General features: G+C 37.2%; 1 protein-coding gene across 2 annotated transcripts in view; it reads right to left on the minus strand.

Annotated features, from left to right (window-relative positions):
• Window positions 1-20,045, minus strand: part of LOC135197593 (uncharacterized) — a 100,522-nt gene that overhangs the window by 7,581 nt on the left and 72,896 nt on the right. Inside the window, exon 4 of one of the 2 annotated variants that reach the window (XM_064224629.1) lies at window positions 6,742-7,077. In XM_064224629.1, coding sequence (XP_064080699.1) covers window positions 6,742-7,077 — 336 coding nt within the window. The remainder of the gene's footprint in view (window positions 1-6,741; window positions 7,078-20,045) is intronic. The other variant, XM_064224630.1, reaches the window with a different exon arrangement.

The raw sequence follows: 20,045 nt of genomic DNA on the forward strand, positions 1-20,045 counted from the left end.
CTCACCTTCCCAGGAACCAATGAAAACTCGACCTGCCAGAGAGGTTCTCTATACCGTACTCGAGAACCCGCAACAGCACGATTTAAGAAGGACTCGCCACTCAAATTTTACGGGCTGCTCTGTGAGCAAGAGCCCGCGCTGACACAAGGTCAGCTTAATCAAAAACAACAACAACAACCACTCGAATCTACGGGCTGCTCTTGAGCAAGAGCCCGTGCTGGCATAAAGCCAGCTTAATCTTAAACAACAAAACAACCTCTCGAATTCAGTCCCTTAGCAGTCATCGCTTGATAATGTCCTGTGGATCAGGAGGAAACGTCGCGTTGGGGAGAGAGAGAGAGAGAGAGAGAGAGAGAGAGAGAGAGAGAGAGAGAGAGAGAAATAAAAAATTGTATAAGCAATAATAAACCAAAAGACTCAACCGAATTTTACCATGCCCTTTGGTGCGTTGCTCGCCAGTATAAGCAACAACGAGAAAGCCGTCATCAGAAAAATAGAGAAGACTCTACAAGATTAATAGTGCTGAAGCAGCAATCATTTTTAACAAAACATGTCTACGAGAGGGTCTCCTTCCGAAATAATAATAATAATAATAATAATAATAATAATAATAATAATAATAATAATAATAATAATAATAATAATCGCTAATTTATTTTCTATACTTATTTCTTTGCAGAAAAAAATAACATGCGTATATAAAAATATATTTTGCTTTAATTATTCGTACGCATCTTCGCACCCCTTGTTAATAATCACTATTAACAAATACATCAAATGTTTCTCTTGGAACCAAGACACAAAACTGACTTAATTTTGAATTACACTATATCTAAGACTTTTGTTTCCCGAGTCCTAGTTTACCGAGTTTTCAGGAACCACGAAGAAAAGCCAACTGAATTTCCAGACTCTTGGCCTAAAAGAAAGCTGATTTTTCTAAACTCAGTTCCCAAAGCTATTGATTTGCCAACTCACAGGGTTACAACATTTACAGATCTCCGGTACGGAAAGCCAGCTTTAGATTCGGTGACGTCAAGGTTTGTGAATAAACTGTATCCTAATTACTGTATACTTCTGAAGTCATTCCTAATTAATAGTAACATGAAGTTATAAAAACTCGCGTAGTGTCAATGAACAAATTGTTAAAAAATAAAAATTATTCATAGATGTAATGAATCTAAAGTATCCAATTTGACTACTGGGAGTGCGAAAAAAAATATAAACAGAGATCAAGCGATTTCCATACAGATACTACAAACATCGTGTTTTAGTTACTACAATAATAATTATACTTTACTTATGGTTATTCGAAGATCCCTTACCTGCGATACAATCAGTTTCAACAACACTTTCGAGTCACCACCCAAACTTTCACCAATCAGTTTCGAGCATTGAAAACGCCCTCCATAACGATTCAGTAATGCAGTCTCTAGGTCGTATCGATCCAGACTGGAAACGAGAAGTAGCATAAGCTCAATGAACAAACTTCCCTTGGGGTGGCGTCGGTCATTCCAGTGTTTTCGGGGGGTGCTTAAGCCGCGAGGCAAACTTATTACTCGGATTACCAAGTGGGAATGATCGACGAGGAGAGAATGACCTGTTGGATGCGCCATGCGGAGACTTCGCTCCGTGGAAACTGGTTCTTCACGTTTGAGATTATTTCTGCTTACACTCACTGACGCTTCTTTGCAGGGTTCGTAGGAATGCAGGTTTAGGAGATGAGCTTCGTTGATCTCGTTTGTGGTGGGCAGCCGTGTTGATCATCTATTTGCATAATTTTAAAAATTTCTTAATCTCATGTAAAGCGTGATGCAAAGGTGCCTATGAAATCCCGCCACACGTATTTCATATCCTTTATCTTCTATAAATCTCCCTGAAGTCTTGCGGAGGACATGTGTAAGCCGTCTCCATCTTTTCATCAAGATCTCACCTGCATATAGAACTTCCATAATTCCCTTACGGTATTATTGTAAACATCCTGCCACCAAATATTCCTTTAAAAAAGCTTTCTTCTCAAATCGCCAAAATCTTGATGATCATGCTGCACTGTCATAATTCATGTCCGTACAGCATTAGAGATCGCACTAGACTAAGCTTACGGTTCATTCAACATGTCATGAGTGCATGCCGTAACTTACTGCATCTATATCAACAGCAGGTTGAAAACAATTGATTTGATTTTCTTTTATCTTACTCAGCTAGCCATAGTTTTATATGCATTTCTCTGTGTATATATATATATATATATATATATATATATATAATATAGATAATATATATAATATAATATAATATATACATATAGATATATATATAGTATACATACACATATACACACACGTGTGTTAGTAAAATTCATGTATAATCCGTTTTCTAATCAGGCAAAAACAACTTTTTTTGTTCACCATAAAATTAAAAACTCCGCCATATATTCAACTTACTCCTACATTCCCAAAACCAAACCAAGTGCACGCATGCCAGCAATCCTGTAAGCGCACACTGACATACTTACTATACGCACGGGAGCAACACCCTCATAAACACCCGCGCGCGAGCGTGCATATATATACATACGCACAATATATATATATACATATATATATGTATATATATATATATATATATATATATATATATATATATATATATAAACCTGCCGAGAGAGAGAGAGAGAGAGAGAGAGAGAGAGAGAGAGAGAGAGAGAGAGAGAGAGAGAGAGAGAGAGAGAGATTTTTTTTAAAGTTATTTTTTGACATACGTTAGCAGTAATACTCAACAAATGACTTTCAAGTTACGAAGCTAACAAGATAAAAGAGTACCTGTTAACATATGTATTGCCAATGCAACCGAAGATATTAGTCGGCATTCTAATATTTTAATATTTGTTTTCTCGGAAAGCGATAAGCATTATAAATCGCACATCATTGTTTCCACGTAATTGTTGGATAATGTATTTGTATTTGCTGAGGAACTTTCGAGTTTTAATAATAATTATCGATTAATGAAAAGAACGAAGTTATAAGGGAAAGCTATACTTCTTTTCTGGTTTAATTCCTGCCATTTTCAACTTTAAGGTAATGATAAAAGGTATGGCCACTAACATAATCTGATATTTTGGGCAACGCCCACCTATCCAAGCATGACCTGAATTTCCTTATCTCATTTTTTTACATCAATATCAAACGGAGTTACACGGAAATATTTTCTGCAGTTAACACATTTCTCTCTCTCCTCATCTCTATGAAGAAGGAGCACTTCACAAGTACTACTTGTCTTTAGGTAAACATTCTTGGAAAATGTTTCAAATGATATTAATACCACTATAGGTTCAGTGTTTCGATATTGGGAATACAATGCAAGTGGGTTACAACTATTATAATATGATGACAATTAAATGATACTCGGGCTTTACTAGAATGGTGTTACGGTCACAGTATGAATATTTAGAGAAATCAATTCCACCAAGAATATAAGCCTATGGTTCTGAGCAGACTTTGTGGCTCCTGAATTCGAAGAAAATGCGTAGGATTTCTGTTTCACGGAGTTTCACGACGATTTTTTTTTAGATCTTTTTTTTAAGGAAAATCCTGTTATTCTTTTGAAATTTCTCGGGAATGTCCATGGCATGGAGTGTTTTCGAAAGTTCTGGGGGAGCTGAACCACAGGCTTATGGACCGATCCATTAAATATCAATAGTAGACCACAAGTGAATGGACCAACCCATGAAATTTTGATGGTGGACCACAAATTTATGGAGCAACCCAATAAATAATATTAAGGATGAACCACAAGTTTATGGACAAATCCATTACATAGTAATGGCAGACTACAGGCTTATGAACCAATCCATTAAATATTAATAGCTGACCAAAGGTTTATGGACCAACCCATTAAATATCAATGGTGCACCACACATTTATGGACCAATCCATAAACATTAATGGTGGATCACAAGTGTATGGACAAATCTATTTAAATGTTAAAGGTGGACCACAGGTCTATGGACCAATCCTTTATATATTAATGGTGGATCACACATTTTTGGAACAATCCATTAAAGAATTATGGTGGACCACACGTTCACGGACAGATCCATTAAATATTAAAGATAAACCACAAGTTTATGGACCAAATCCATTAAACATTAATGGCTGACCACAAGTTTATGGACCAAATCCATTAAACATTAATGGTGGACCACAAGTTTATGGACCAAATCCTTTAAACATTAATGGCTGACCACAAGTTTATGGACCAAATCCATTAAACATTGATGGTGGACCACAAGTTTATGGACCAAATCCATTAAACATTAAAGGCTGACCACAAGGACCAAATCCATTAAACATTAATGGCTGACCACAAGTTTATGGACCAAATCCATTAAACATTAATAGTGGACCACAAGTTTATGGACCAAATCCATTAAACATTAATGGCTGACCACAAGTTTATGGACCAAATCCATTAAACATTATTGGTGGACCACAAGTTTATGGACCAAATCCATTAAACATTAAAGGCTGACCACAAGGACCAAATCCATTAAACATTAATGTTAGACTACAAGTCCATTAAATATCTATGGTGCATCTGGCCCAGAAATAGATATATGTCATGTGTAAGTCCAACAGGCATTCTCCCCATTGACTCACACAGGACCATATGTTGACATTCCATTTACCAGATCCAGTTTCCGACATAACTGCCAATCAAGCTACGACACGAATCCTATTCCTCCTTCCTTTAAAAGTCCCAAAAACAAATTCTAGCTTTGACATGACTTCCTCCAGTAATCCCTTCGTCAGACTTTCAAGGCTGGGATATCTATTTTCTCCTCATCTGGGAAACATGGCGGCTCCAGGAGTTGCGTAGCGTGTAGACAGACGGACGGCTGCGTAGCGGAGCCGTTTGGAAAATAGCCGACAGGAGGATCCCTGTCACCTGATGTCAGACACTGAGTCGGCTACGCTGCCAGCCCCCGCCCCCCCTCCCTCCTCCCGACCCCGTTTCTTACGGAACTGAAAGGAATGCTCTGCGTCCAATGTTTTTTTTTTTTTTTTTTTTTTTTTTTTTTTTTTTTTGTAAACACGGAATCTCGACACAATGAGTGATCATGTAAAAATAGGTATGCTGAAGACTAGAGAGGTATTGTAAGACGAAACGGATGATTATATATATATATATATATATATATATATATATACATATATATAATATATATATATATATATATTATATATATATATATATATTATACATATATATGTATATATGTATATATGATATATATATATAATATAATATATATATATATATATATATATATATGTGTGTGTGTGTGTGTGTGTGTGTGTGTATGCATGTAATGTTACCATGTAAATATATTTATAAATTATTCTTTTTTCGCGAGGCATAATTAAAAAATTCTAAATTAAGGATCCCCACAACGTGCTAGAGGTTGAGGTTGTTTGGGAGGGGGGTGGGGGGGGGGGCGTGTTAAGTGTGATGAAGTCACATCGTCAAGATGTTCATCACCATAAAGGAGGCCAGCGTGACCTCAGGATTTGATTAAATTAAGGAATCAACTGACCTTCATTCTTAAAACATACTGTGACGGTAAATATGTCGCCCACGTGGTTTACTCAATTAAATTAACCCTATATATCTCTCTCTCTCTCTCGTTTAATGTATATATATATGTATATATATATATATATATATATATATATATATATATATTACAACTGTGTTTAAGGATTTAGGAATCCTATTTCAGAGCAACGAATTAAAGTGACAGCCTGGAATGATACAGTTCCGGGTGTCGATGGTAAGCAAAAATATTCTGTACAACACATTTTTTTTTTCGAGATTTCATTTTGTTTTTACGATGCAGCCAAATTTTAAATGGAAAGAGGCTACGCAGCGTGATAGGCGAATTTTATTTTATTTTCTTATTATTTTTTTTACAGTAAATTTGATACTACATGGATGATCCATGCGAGAGGGTCTAGTGTTTAACCTCGTTAAAGTGACGTGTGAACTAAAAAGCACAACAGCGAAGTAAAGACTGAAATATTTTTGGGCAAAACTGTGACACTCGCTCCAAATCGCGTTGGTCTGTAATCTATTTATTCACGAAATATAAAAGAATTAACGCATTAAAGTTAAATAAAATTCATTACATATTTTGATTGGCATTTGCAACTGGAATAATTGGTTAAATATCATGCATTCAGAGTAGGGAAGGGATGATGGACATAAAGAATTTTTGCGTCCGTTTTGTTCCCATTAAACAGACCGTTATTTTCCAGATTTTTACACACACACACACACACACACACACACACACACACCACACACACACACACACACATATATGTTTATATGTGTGTGTCCCTACCCCTGCTTCTTAGATGTTTAAAGTGGTGTGCAAAGAGATACATCGGTAATCCTACAGATACCAACAACAAAACTATATACGAAAATACACAAAGTAAACATCACTTCGGAAGACCGAGTACGAGGCAAGATGTGCGCAAAGGTATTACACAGACACTAGTGCTTCAACAGTGCTCGAAGTTCTCTAAGAAAGTGCAAAGGAAGTCAGTGACATGAAATACGCCTCGAAAGTAAAAGGAATCGGCTACTTTCAGTTTTCGAAAGGAAGAGTTTTAGAATTCATTCCGTAATAAATATCTCCAAGGCATCCTAGTGCCTCCCACTGATGACGTCACTAACCTACACTAACATACGGGTCGTAAGGGGATGACCTCTTACCGAGGCCCATGGTAGGAATGTTGGTCTCTTCGTTCCGTTTGGTCAGCGGGTAGTCAAGGGTCCTCCGGTGTGTGTGGCTGTTCTCTGGGCGTGGGCGGGCTGGAATTTCCATGAGGTGGTGGGCGCGGTGGACGTCTGGGCGGCTTTTTACGTAGGTGGCGGGGTAGTCTTCCTCGTCCATCAGATGCGGCAGATCCCACTGCTTCAGCTGCGACCCATCCTGACTGAGGCGACCCAGTACCGGGTACTGCGGCTCACTGACCGATCTAGCCTGTCTGCTGCTTATTTCAGGATTTTCTGAAATGCGGAGGAAAAACAGGATAACAAATGCTACTTGAAACAGTTTTCTGAAATGAGGAAAGGACCGGGAATTTGGGTACAAGTCAGTGCAAGCTAAAGACAAGTAAAAACACTTCATGAATAGGTATCTCCCTTTGGCTGGCAAAAGACAAACTTGGCAAAGCTGCTTGTGAATCAAAGTGGCCAAGAATGTAAATACGTGAAACAATACCATATTTACCATAGAGCACAGTCATGTTGATTAAGTAACGATAAGTAATAACACCATTATCTGCCAATTGTCTCCCTAGTTTGTGATGCCCACCGAAATTCTTGAAACCATCTGCACATGATCATTCTTTCTTTACATTCAACGTCTTCAAATATTGTGTATTAGTACTGAGCTACGAAGAGTTTAAGAGCAGATACGTTATTAATATCCCATAGTTGTCTCTTGAAGTTTATAAATAAGAGTCCTTGAATACTGTACTTTACTTAAAACTACCCAAAGTTCTCGTCTCTCGAGACCCATAAAAAGATTAACCCAAGAAAGTGTCGTAGATCCGAGTTTTTAAGAGCTTTATCTTTGAACTTCTTTTAACAAAGTCATACTTTGTTATTCTTCAGGGAAAAGAAACTCCCAGTCTTGCAACATAAAACTATCTCTCTATTAGCACATTATGTCGCAGGTTCATGAATTATGAATAAATATATACAAGAAAATATGTAATACTATCGCCTGTGGGTCTGCAATGGTCAACAATAATTATTTCATTTATTTTTTGTTTGTTTTTCTCACTACCAGTTTTTAAGGAAGTGCCTGTACGTTTCTGAAATATTTTTCTTCCTTTCACAAAAAATGAACTTACACGGAAGTAGTTTTTACTCAACAGCACGAAAATCAAGAAATATGTCTTGACCCTTGTTTGCAAGATATTTCGTGGACTGGTAACCTCGCTGAGTGCAATAAAAGCAATGAATTATTATCATTATTACATTTGTATCGACTACAAGCAGTTCAAAGCTTTTAGCATTACGCCTGACGAAAGGTTAAAAGGAACACTGACCTGCCAAGTACAAACTGTTGTAACCTCAATATCATGTATTTCTGTAGATTCTTGCGCCCAAAGTGTTTGTTTGGGCTGCGAGGGTGGCAATTCAAGAGAACCTTATATTCTAGAAAGCTTAAATGTTACGTTGTAACAAAAGAAAAATAATTTTTTTACGGTTATGTGCAAGTGCATACAAGCATTATGTATCAGGCAACATGTGTAGAAGTGTAGTCAGCATATCTTTGTTTGAAATCAGAGACCACTGCAGGTATTATTTTGAAGTGTCTATATATTTTTCCCAGGAATATAGCTAAATCTGTTAATCTATTTGTTTTACGTGGATATAAACCACCTACCTCTCGAACGGTGATCAAATGATTTTAATAATACCTGTTATGAAGAGAATATTTACTTGCATCTAAAGTAATATAAACGTGACTGTTACACTCTACAGGTTAATGTCAAATAACTTGATTTACTAATTGATCAGGTATACGAGTAATTTTGACAACTAAGGGTTTATTGATAACTTAAGTTATATATATATATATATATATATATATATATATATATATATATATATATATATATACGTAGATATATATGTAAGAGAAAAATGACGATTGACGGAGAAGGGCGGCAAAATCTTTCAAGACGAATGTCGGACAGGCTAAACCATCGTAAATTGAAGCAGATCTGCAATTTCGTCATAATTCAGTTAATACACCCACGTAAGCGCCACCTAAAAGGAGCGATTTACTGGTGCAAACATGCAATGGTTATTGACATGCACATTTTTCCTGAAGGCGTACTGACGGAAGGGAAATGTTTTCCAATAAACTAAAGGAACTTTCCAATAAACTAAAGGAATTTTTCAGTAATCTAAAGGCACTTTTCAATAAGCTAAAGGAGCTTTTCAATAAACTAAAATAGCTATTCAATAAACTAAAGAGTCTTTCCAATAAACTAAAGGAACTTTTCAATGAACTAAAGAAAATTTCCAATAAACTAAATAAACTTTTTAGTAAACTAAAGGAACTTTTCCAATAAACTAAAGGAACACCAGCTCGTCAGGAAAGTATGCCAAGGTGTACAAAACGCACTTCGGAATAAAACAATAATTCTACCTTTTACAGTTGAAATATTTTCTGGGATGGAGGAGAATCTCCCCTTTGTAACGAGCGCAAAAAAAAAAAAAAAAAAAAAAAAAAAAACTTTCACAATTACGCGTATAATCAGCAATATCACGTGGCCGAAAGAGATGAGGTACCCATAATGAGTCACACGTTCAGAAAGAAATCTTTTATTCTTGCACATACGGAATACTTTACTTGAAACATTATGCAATGTGCTGTAGCGTGATTCCTGTTGAATATTCATTCAAATGCTCTAAAGCATTCCCTAACTGGCGGCGTTTTTTCGGGGAATCGGATAGAGAAATGAACCCCGAGAAAAATGGGCGTCAAATCTAAGCAGTCTGCGCTGGTGTGTTTGTTTTTTCTCTCCTCCGTTCTTTTATCTTCAGAATAAAACGTCATACAAGAAATGATTATGCTTATTCACTCTCTCCTTTGGCTTCTCAGGCTTTCATTTGGGACGTTGCCACTCCCATCGGACTCCTAAATTCTACTACTAGAAGTCACTGGATCTTGTACCGCTCCAGCATCTTTATGGACAATAGAAATTGGTCTTGTTCCCCCTCGAAAGGTTACGTTTTGAACAAAGCTCTTTCTCAGGGATACATGGAACGACTATAGCAAGAATATCAGGAAACTCAGGACTTGGAACTGATAATGAATTTGAGGATAAGAATCAATTGTTCATTGTTGAAGAGACATTTCTTGTCGCACTACAAAAGTGACACCAATATTTTCGCTAACATTGCGGCGACTGTGGAAGGTTGTTCATCGATTACAACCTTGCTTGTTAAATATTAAGTCTTATATATGTATTATATATATGACTTATTTAACAAGCAAGGTTGTAATCAATGTACAACCTTCCACAATCGCCGCAATGTTAGCGAAAATATTGGCGTCACTCTTGTAGTGCGACGGCAAAATTGGTCTCTTCAACGATGAACGATTGAGTATTATCCTCAACTTCATTATCAGTTCCAAGTCTTGAGTTTCCCGATAATCTTTCATAGTCATTTCATGTATCCCAGAGAAAAAGGTTTGTTCAAAACGTAACCTTTCGAGGGGGAACAAGACCAATTACTATCGTCCATAAGGATGCTGGAACGGTACAAGATCCAGTGACTTCTAGTAATAGACTTTAGGAGTCCGATGGGAATGGCAACGCCACAAATAAAAGCCTGAAAAGCCAAAGGAGAGATTGAATAATCATAATCATTTCATGAATGTCGTTTTATTCTGAAGCTAAAAGAACGGAGAAAAAAAAAAACATCACCAGCGCAGACGACATAGATTTGAGGTTCCATTTTTCTCCGGGGTAATCTCTCTCGCCATCTGATTTCCCGAAACGCTGCCACTTTTCCTTTTGAAGCAGCCGAATTCGGAAGAACCATAATTACTCTCAAATAAAAGTTTCCTCTATATTCTGTCCCGCGATTCACGCCAGTGATAAAGCGCCTCGTATGTAACAGCGAATAATAATCAGTGCCAGTCGAGGCTGGTTTTTTAAGCTGCTACAAAAGAAAACCTACGCATTTTACTGACGTCAGACAAAAAAAAAAAATAGAAAAAAAGAAAGGCTTCTTTTTAATATCAAGATTACGCACCCGCCATATTAATTTTCTCGCGTCGCCTTATTGAATGAAGAATGGAAATCAACTCTAGTCTATTGAACTATGAAACATTATGGTCCTCCATATTTGGTTTAGGGTAATTTTTTTTTTTTTTTTTTTTTTTTTTTTTGCTCCTTACGTAGACAGATGTGCGTTCGTTCTGTTGGCATGTACACTAACAGAGCAGTAAAAGCACGGTCTTGTAAATTTACATTAGTAATTTTATGAAATTTGGCTCAAAACCCTTGACTCCTTACTTCCAAGCTTTATACATTTGTATGCGTAAATGGACATTACACCTTTATTTATTCATCGCTTTAATTTGTTAAAGCCCCCTAATTACGTGCTTCATAATTTTTATAACTTCACGACTTTGTCACGGAAAAATTCACGTGTCACATTGGAAATGATACTGATTCACCCTAAAATTTCTCCCCCGAAAATTGGATTCAAAATGTCAGTGTGTGACCCACTTCTACTAGCTGAATAAGCTAAAGATTTTGTTGAAATATTTTACAAGGACACTCTCGCCTGATGTGAGTCTGTGCTCGCATCTTATGGTTTCAACACCGTCTCCTGATTCTGCGACTATTTCTGCCTTTTTCATATAACAGAACGCCAGTACTGGTTGTATTAGTTAAGAACTACCTTGAATAGAGTTAATACTCGTACTTGATCGTATGTTGCTGACTCTAATGTCTGACTGACAGAATATTTTAAAACAGACAGATTTTCGTCCAGGAAGTCTAAAATGAATGATCAGATGCGCTTGTTCATTTGGCAATTCTGTAATATTTCTCTTGCAAAATTTTACAATATCTGAATTACCTGGTGTATATGAAAATCATATTAATAATCTGTATGTATTAGTAATTAAAACTGCCCAGAAGGAACTATTAAATTTTTTGTGTGTACAACTAAAGCAAACATTCCTTGAAGCAATAACAGCAAATGTTATTACAAAAATTATACAACAACAAAACTTTTATAATGAAGCTGGTACGAAGCTATACAGAAATGTTCGAAAGATGTTTTTTTCTGAATAGGAAAAAATGTATTTTTTGTATTTATCAAAGACAACGGCAGAAATGAATACCAAACATTATATATTTATCATTCATAAAATTCTAACGGGTGAGATGGAAAATTCATTAACAGCTTCAGCAAATTACAATTTGAAATTTTTATGCTACAAACATAATTTTGTTTTGATAGTTTTGACCTAATTAGACCCTTCGCTATCAATACCGTTATTTGAATTTCCAGTTATGCTGTCCAAGTTTCAAATTTTCATTCTGAATCATTATTTATCATTTATTACTAAGAGTTGTGTTTTCGCTCAGTATCCGATTGAAAACCAGGTCAAGTCCTCTTTAACAATACGGTACATTTTATTCAATTTTGCTGTGTAAACCATGCACTGAAATGCATATCCAATCCAATTAGTTCATCTCTCCTGCTTATACAAAAATAACTTTTGCTCTAACTTACGTTCATTGAACGTAATAATTTTTCCTTACGAAGATAATCAAGACATCCAACTTTAACATTCATTCGAAAAAATGAGAAACTGATCCAGGCTATTTCGTTAATTTTTTTTTAACAGTGACGCATTTCTTGGAATATAGCAATACGAACACATAATCAATACTAACATAGATTGAAGTAAGCAATGATGAAAGCTAAATAACAACAAAATAATTACGAAAACCGGCCCTTCACAAGGGGAGAACAAAACCGTTGTTCGCAGTGCTAGTTCTTAGGTGATTAGCTACTGATGAACAATGATTGCAGTACCTGGTTTATTGAAGGTAATTAGCCGATATGTTTTCATACGTGAGCGTCAGTAAAGGAAATACCTTACATTTTTTGTGTAATGTTTGATTTAATTTGCTCATTTATCTGTCCATTCATTTCTTTTCCGCATGTTACTTATCTTTCTCACTTTATTATTCGGAATAATAATAATAATAATAATAATAATAATAATAATAATAATAATAATAATAATAATAATAATAATAATTATAATAATAACGTATCAAGCTGTATGGTAAGAGCATCAAGGAAATAGATACCCTAATCCAGACTGTAAGGATTGTATCTGGGGACATCAGGATGGAGTTTGGAATAGAAAAATGCGCCTTAGTCAACATACAAAAAGGCAAAGTAACGAGAACTGAAGGGATAAAGCTACCAGATGGGAGCAACATCAAACACATAGATGAGACTGGATACAAATACCTGGGAATAATGGAAGGAGGGGATATAAAACACCAAGAGATAAGGACACGATCAGAATATATGCAGAGACTCAAAACGATACTCAAGTCAAAACTCAATGCCGGAAATATGATAAAAGTCATAAACACATGGGCAGTGCCAGTAATCAGATACAGCGCAGGAATAGTAGAATGGACGAAGGCAGAACTCCGCAACATAGACCAGAAAACTAGGAAACATATGACAATACACAAAACACTACACCCAAGAGCAAATACGGACAGACTATACATAACACGAAAGGAAGGAGGGAGAGGACTACTAAGCATAGAGGACTGCGTTAACATCGAGAACAGAGCACTGGGGCAATATCTGAAAACCAGTGAAGACGAGTGGCTCAAGAGTGCATGGGAAGAAGGACTGATAAAAGTAGATGAAGACCCACAAATATACAGAGACAGGAGAATGACAAACAGAACAGGAATAGCACAACAAACCAATGCACGGACAATACATGAGGCAGACTAAAGAACTGGCCAGCGATGACACATGGCAATGGTTACAGAGGGGAGAGCTCAAGAAGGAAACTGAAGGAATGATAACAGCGGCACAAGATCAGGCCCTAAGAACCAGATATATCCAAAGAACGATAGATGGAAATAACATCTCTCCCATATGTAGGAAGTGCAATACGAAAAATGAGATCATAAACCACATAGCAAGCGAATGTCCGGCACTTGCACAGAACCAGTACAAAAAGAGGCATGATTCAGTAGCAAAAGCCCTCCACTGGAGTCTGTGCAAGAAACATCAACTACCTTGCAGTAATAAGTGGTACGAGCACTAACCTGAAGGAGTGATAGAATACGATCAGGCAAAGATCCTCTGGGACTATGGTATCAGAATAGATACGTGCAAACAGACCAGACGTGACGTTGATTGACAAAATCAAGAAGAAAGTATCACTCATTGATGTCGCAATACCATGGGACACCAGAGTTGGAGAGAAAGAGAGGGAAAAAATGGATAAGTATCAAGACCTGAAAATTGAAATAAGAAGGATATGGGGATATGCCAGTAGAAATTGTACCCATAATCATAGGAGCACTAGGCACGATCCCAAGATCCATGAAAAAGAATCTGGAAAAACTAGGGGCTGAAGTAGCTCCAGGACTCATGCAAAAGTGTGATCCTAGAAACGGCGCACATAGTAAGAAAAGTGATGGACTCCTAAGGAGGCCGGATGCAACCCGGAACCCCACACTATAAATACCACCCAGTCGAATTGGAGGACTGTGATAAAAAAAAGAAAAAAAAAAGATAATAATAATAATAATTAGACCTTATAACTCACAGGTAAGAGGTTCAACTTGGTTTTATCAATGACAAAAACAATTTAAGAGTCGAGAAATTTTTTTTGGATAAATTTCATTCAATTCAAGCATTAACAAGAATTTATACCTAAATAAATAAATAATACTTTGTATTAAATCATGTGCACGAGATCATGCGCACCCGCATAAGCGCTCGTGTTTTCGGTGAAATGTCCATTTTTCTTCACCCTTAATAAAAGTATTAAAACTACAAAAAATGTAAATAATAATAATAATAAAAAAACGAGGAATGCTATTACAGGCAAAATTATAATAAAATTATCCCACGATGTCATTATTTCCTTTAATTAAAACTTTCCCCCCTACTTCACAGTCCCTAATGAGGTCTATTATAGTCACCATGAATTACTTATTTTTTTGTCTGTGTTTTTACCCACATGAATTGAAGCGAATTCCTTCTTGGCAATTTGATTTTGAATCTGAAAATGTGTAATTGCTACTCAGGCATTGTCACTATTTTGGTGCTCGTAGGATACGGTGTTGTAATGCTACTTGTTTATTTTGACTTTCATTGTTCTTATATAGTATGTGTTCATCTATTTGTTTTTTTTTATTTATCGTTATCTATTATAATCTGCTCTTATTTCTTTTACACATACGAACTTTCTTTTGAGTGGAGGAAGCTTGCCTGGTATGTTAATAGTCTTGCATAATTCGTCAACTGGATATTTGCAAGTTCAGAATGATATGAATGATGATGAGAGAACATTCAATTACTGCTAAACCAATTGAGATAAATCAATACTCATATGTCTTGGGATAATTATTTTACTGCAAAATCAACCCTGCTTTCGGTAGAATTCCCTCTCTTTTTACCTTTCTACATCATTACATATAATAATTACCGATCTACTGGGTAAACGGTGTCTCATGAACGAAATGCAGGCATGTTGACAAAGCTTTTTAAAAACATTTGCAACTCATTTTCCTATTCCGCAAATTTGCACTTACAAGTCTTATTTTTTTACTGTGACTTATCACAACACTCCTATCAAGTTACTCAATAGCCATGGAGACATAACACCTTTGTAAAGGCAAAACAGTAGGTCTGAGAAAAGTCCCTCTTCCGCCCCACACAAGTTCTGCCACCCACTTTGCTTCCGTGAGAACTTACAATCGCTGCCAACAACGTCTGTTCGATATAACGCATCATGCCATTACCTATCTGTTATTTCTCTCAATCTATTAGAAGGTTCATGTATGCTATACGCATCTTTTTCCCTTTTATTGCGGAAGTTCTCATTTAAATGCTTCAAAACAAAGCACGACCTTTACCCTATCTTCGTGTTTGAACACCAAACTATGCAGCCATCAGCTCTCTGTCCTGCTTTCTCGATCGAAAATATGCGACACATCTTCCCTGATATAATGGCCAACATGATCCAACTGCGTGCACGATATGGTGAATGGCACAGAGAGAGAGAGAGAGAGAGAGAGAGAGAGAGAGAGAGAGAGAGAGAGAGAGAGAGAGAGAGAGAGAGAGAGTTCCCGTTTGATTTTGTTCATTTGAAATACATCCATATTTTGTTGCGTAGGTAGTGTGAAAATGAGAAAGCGATCTCCACCTTTTTATTTAACTGGACATCAAAGTACAATGACAAAATCACCAAAACGAACTAAGCATTTCTATCTCTGAAAGGACTAGTCATACGCATGCGTCGAAGGGCGGCTATCTCTTTTGACCTAGTTATCTGACCAACAATCTCTTTAAGGCCTTCAGTAACTTGTCTTTGAATGGAATGACACAGGGTCACATCTGAGCCTCGATATAAAGAGTGACTTGAGAGCTGAACGTAGTTAAGACGGAATGGAGCACATCCTAATTTCTGTATAAATTAAGATCTACCTCCTTTCAGGAGAGCCAAAAAGTTAGACACTGAATACTAAGCAGCTTTATTATTTTTCTTTTTCAATGAAAGTCGACGGAAAAATGAATCTCTTTTCCCCTAATTATGCTTCTTAAGTTTTAGGCAAAGTTATGCCCGGATCACATTTCTCAGTCGATAATCGCAGACTTGGCAGTGCAAGCAAACCCCGAGGATAATTGCTGCTTGCAGCCATATCCTGAACGGTTAATGAGTTAAGGCTGAAGTTTCAATTCTTTTTTCCCTGATGTTCGCGCGAATTACTTCTAAAATTAGCATTCCTTAGAAAGATGATCTAACTTTGGTTTACAATCTTAAAAAACTCTCCTTAGCACATTTTGCTTGAAACTTTATACAGAGATGGAGTACCTTCGGTTAGCGTTCATATTATTTGAATACTAATTCGGGGTAAGTGCTTTAGGGGCCAGATGGAGCTCAGAGCATGGAGCTCTGCTGACCTACTTCATTATTGATTTTATGCGAATGAGTGGCAGCAGGAATGCACGAAACTAGCCGGATGCAATTTATGTCATTAGCCTAGTATGTGCCGAGAGCTCTCAAGAAGTAGGATAATTGTCGCGCTAAAGAATATTTCCGATAATGACTGATAACAATACGAAGATAAAATCACTCGTGGCCGGGAAATTATGTCATGGTTTAATGTCCGGAAAGCAGTTCGTGGAAGTTGGAGTTCGAAGTGAAAATGACACAATTAGACGTACACACGAATGGTGGCGTCAAATTCATGGACGTTCGCAAAATAAATCGCCACGAGGAATTTCTTCTTGTATACCAATCGATATGAAATCCACTCTATTAAGAATAAAGATTTCAGGCACCCGGTTAGGACCACTTAAGTGTAATGTCAGCTATCAATGAATGAAACTCATCTACTGGGCTTCCTTTACATTTATACTTGAAGCAGTTTTCTCTTATCTAGAGGAAACCTAATATACTGGTCTCTCCAATTACGCCAGACAGATCTATATCTTGTGAAAATTCCAACCTCCTCTGCTCTAACCTTTTGTCTGACACTTCTCTCCGTGACTCCAATGGTCCTAATTCTCTTGCCCTACACTAGTTCTATGCTTCCCAATATTCCTTCAAGTGCAACTGGTTCTTTCATCTGCAAAGCGTGACAAGTCACCCGGCTCAGATCATATCAACGCACGATTCCTCTGGGCCCTTGAGGGCGAACCGGTTCCTGTTCTTTTCTGTCTTCTTCATCTGATCATTAAAACCTGAACTTATCCTTCCTCTTAGAAGCATGCACTGGTTTAGCCCGTTCCAAAGGGTGACAGATCTAATAATGACAACAATTATCCCATTGCTTTAACTTCTACCATCTTTCAGTTATTCGAAACTTGACTCATCTCTCACTAAGGCGAGTGCTTCTAATCCAAACTCGGCCCCTTGGGATAACGAGCGTGGCCCTATAAGACTAGAATACTGGTGAACTTTCCTATCTCACTGATGTTTGGCCAAATTCTCTGTAAAACTTTACTGTATATTTTATCTGACACAATGGTATAAACCCATGTTTCCTACTGATAGCTTTACTTTTCTTTAAATTTATTTGACAATTCTACTATACTTACTATCGTCCAAACAACCAAAGAATTTTCTCAGCTGTTTGTTCTATCACCGAAGTCATTCCTATTCTTTACCAAAGCACTCTAATCTACATTTTTGTCTACTCGAGCTTTTCCTGATGATTCGGCCTCCATATTCTATTCTAGAAGAATATGGACGCTGAATTTACCTGTTCACTATCTCCAGCTGTTTGCAAGCAGTACTGAATTGTTCTCTCTCTATCAATAAAGTCTGATCTAATGAAATTATCTAGATGAAAATCCCAATCAAATTACATGTACTCTTAACTGGACTCGAAGAATAGAGTATAGAATTTAGGCTAAAGACCAAGCGCTGGCACCTGCGAGGTCATTCAGCGCTGAAAGGGAAATTGAGAGTAGGAAAGTTTGAGCAGAAAGGTTTGAAAGGTACAAGAGGAGGAAAACCTCGCAGTTGTACTATGAAACAATTTGTTAGGAGAGGGTGGAAAGTCAGAAGGAAGAGAGAGAGAATATGAACAGAGGTACAGTCAAAGGAATGACAGGGGTTTCAGCTAAGGGTCAAAGGAACCTGCAAAGAACCCTACATAAAGCCTACAGTACACAGCGTGAGGTCCACTAACGGCACCAACCCTAAGGGGCATCACTGTTGCATATTTCCTATCCCTCTTTGGAGTGTTCATGTTTTGTCACTCCTCCTCAAAATGACAGAAGAAAATGCAGCTCGGTAAACCTCTAGCGAATCCCTTCTTCTCTGCTCCAAGATCTGTTCTCTCTTTTTCTGCAGGTATTGTTTTGGTCACCGTTCCAGTGAGTTTAATTAGAGTTATTTCCATAAGCGCCATCAGGCCAACTCCTCTCACAAAGGTTCTATTCGAGCTGGTAACCTTTGGGCTGCACAATTCAGGGACTGTTTGCTTTCCTCTTGTGCAACATTTCATAATCCCTTTCCTACTTAAGACTTTCTTGGCTCATTGTCTTCCATTCTATCAGACAGTTCTTCAGCTTCCTTTGTGGTTCAGCCCTGCTCTTCGTTCTTACCTTTTCTTATTATTATGCTTTCTGGATCTAGGTCAAATAAGGGCATTGGCTGGCTGGTCCATTGCCCCTAGCAAGAAAAATACGCGTATGCTCTGAAATAGAGCGAACGGTCAGTTTTATTGGTGAATTTGTCTTTAAGGCTTGTGAGCCAACTTCTTCAATTGAGAACGCAGGCAACCAAGAATTCTACACGTACAAGGTCGAATGAAAGTTTTTTTTTTTCCCCTTTTTATAGGAGGTGGGATAGGACGGAAGATTTTGTCCTTATCTACAAAAAAAAGTAAAAAAAAAAAAGTAAGTGAAGTGAACCTTAGCTTGTTCAGTGTTACTTCTATAACTGAAGGTTCATCTTTGTTTATTACAACTAAAACCGGAGGATTTCCCTCTTATTACAGACCAAATTCCATTTCCGGGTCATTCAAAATTATGTATTAATTATTTTCAACAATATACCCCTCTTGGTGTCTCGCAGACCCTCAAGTTTCCTTTGCTGAATACGTCAGTTTACCTCCACATAAGAGGGGTCTATTGATCGTTCTGTCTCTCTCGGTCTCGCTGCCGTTAGTAGTATTATTTTCGTTTATTAAAAGGCTTATTAATTCTGTGGTCTTGACCGTACGTCTGTTATGTTGAGTTTTCTTTGCCTCGTAAAATGTAGTAACCGCTCCACAAATTCGGTCTATGCCTCTGCCGACAGTAATGATATGCAACCAACCTGCTCTTCTGGTTTCCAGTAATTTTTGCTCCTACTGGATTTTGACTGGACTTCTCTTACCAAAAGGCAAGCTCTTCCGTAAACTTTTTTGTCGAAATGTGTAAAGATGAACTGAGGTGACAAGGGCATTCAGTCTTTCCATTGTACGAAATAATAATAATAGTAATAATAATATAAAATTAGGGTTCTGAGGCATCATGGAGGCAAGCTCATATCTCTTACGTAGGGCGTTCCAACATCTTCATAAGAAAAGGCCAACAACCAGTAAATTAATATGAAATTTAGGCCAAAGGCTAAGTGCTGGGACCTGTGGTCATTCAGCGCTGAAAGGGACACTGAGAGCTTAAAGGGGTTGCAGACAGGGGCCTAAGGGAGT

This window comes from Macrobrachium nipponense, chromosome 21 (genome assembly GCF_015104395.2).
Source record: "Macrobrachium nipponense isolate FS-2020 chromosome 21, ASM1510439v2, whole genome shotgun sequence".
In the NCBI taxonomy this organism is placed as follows: Eukaryota; Metazoa; Arthropoda; class Malacostraca; order Decapoda; family Palaemonidae; genus Macrobrachium; species Macrobrachium nipponense.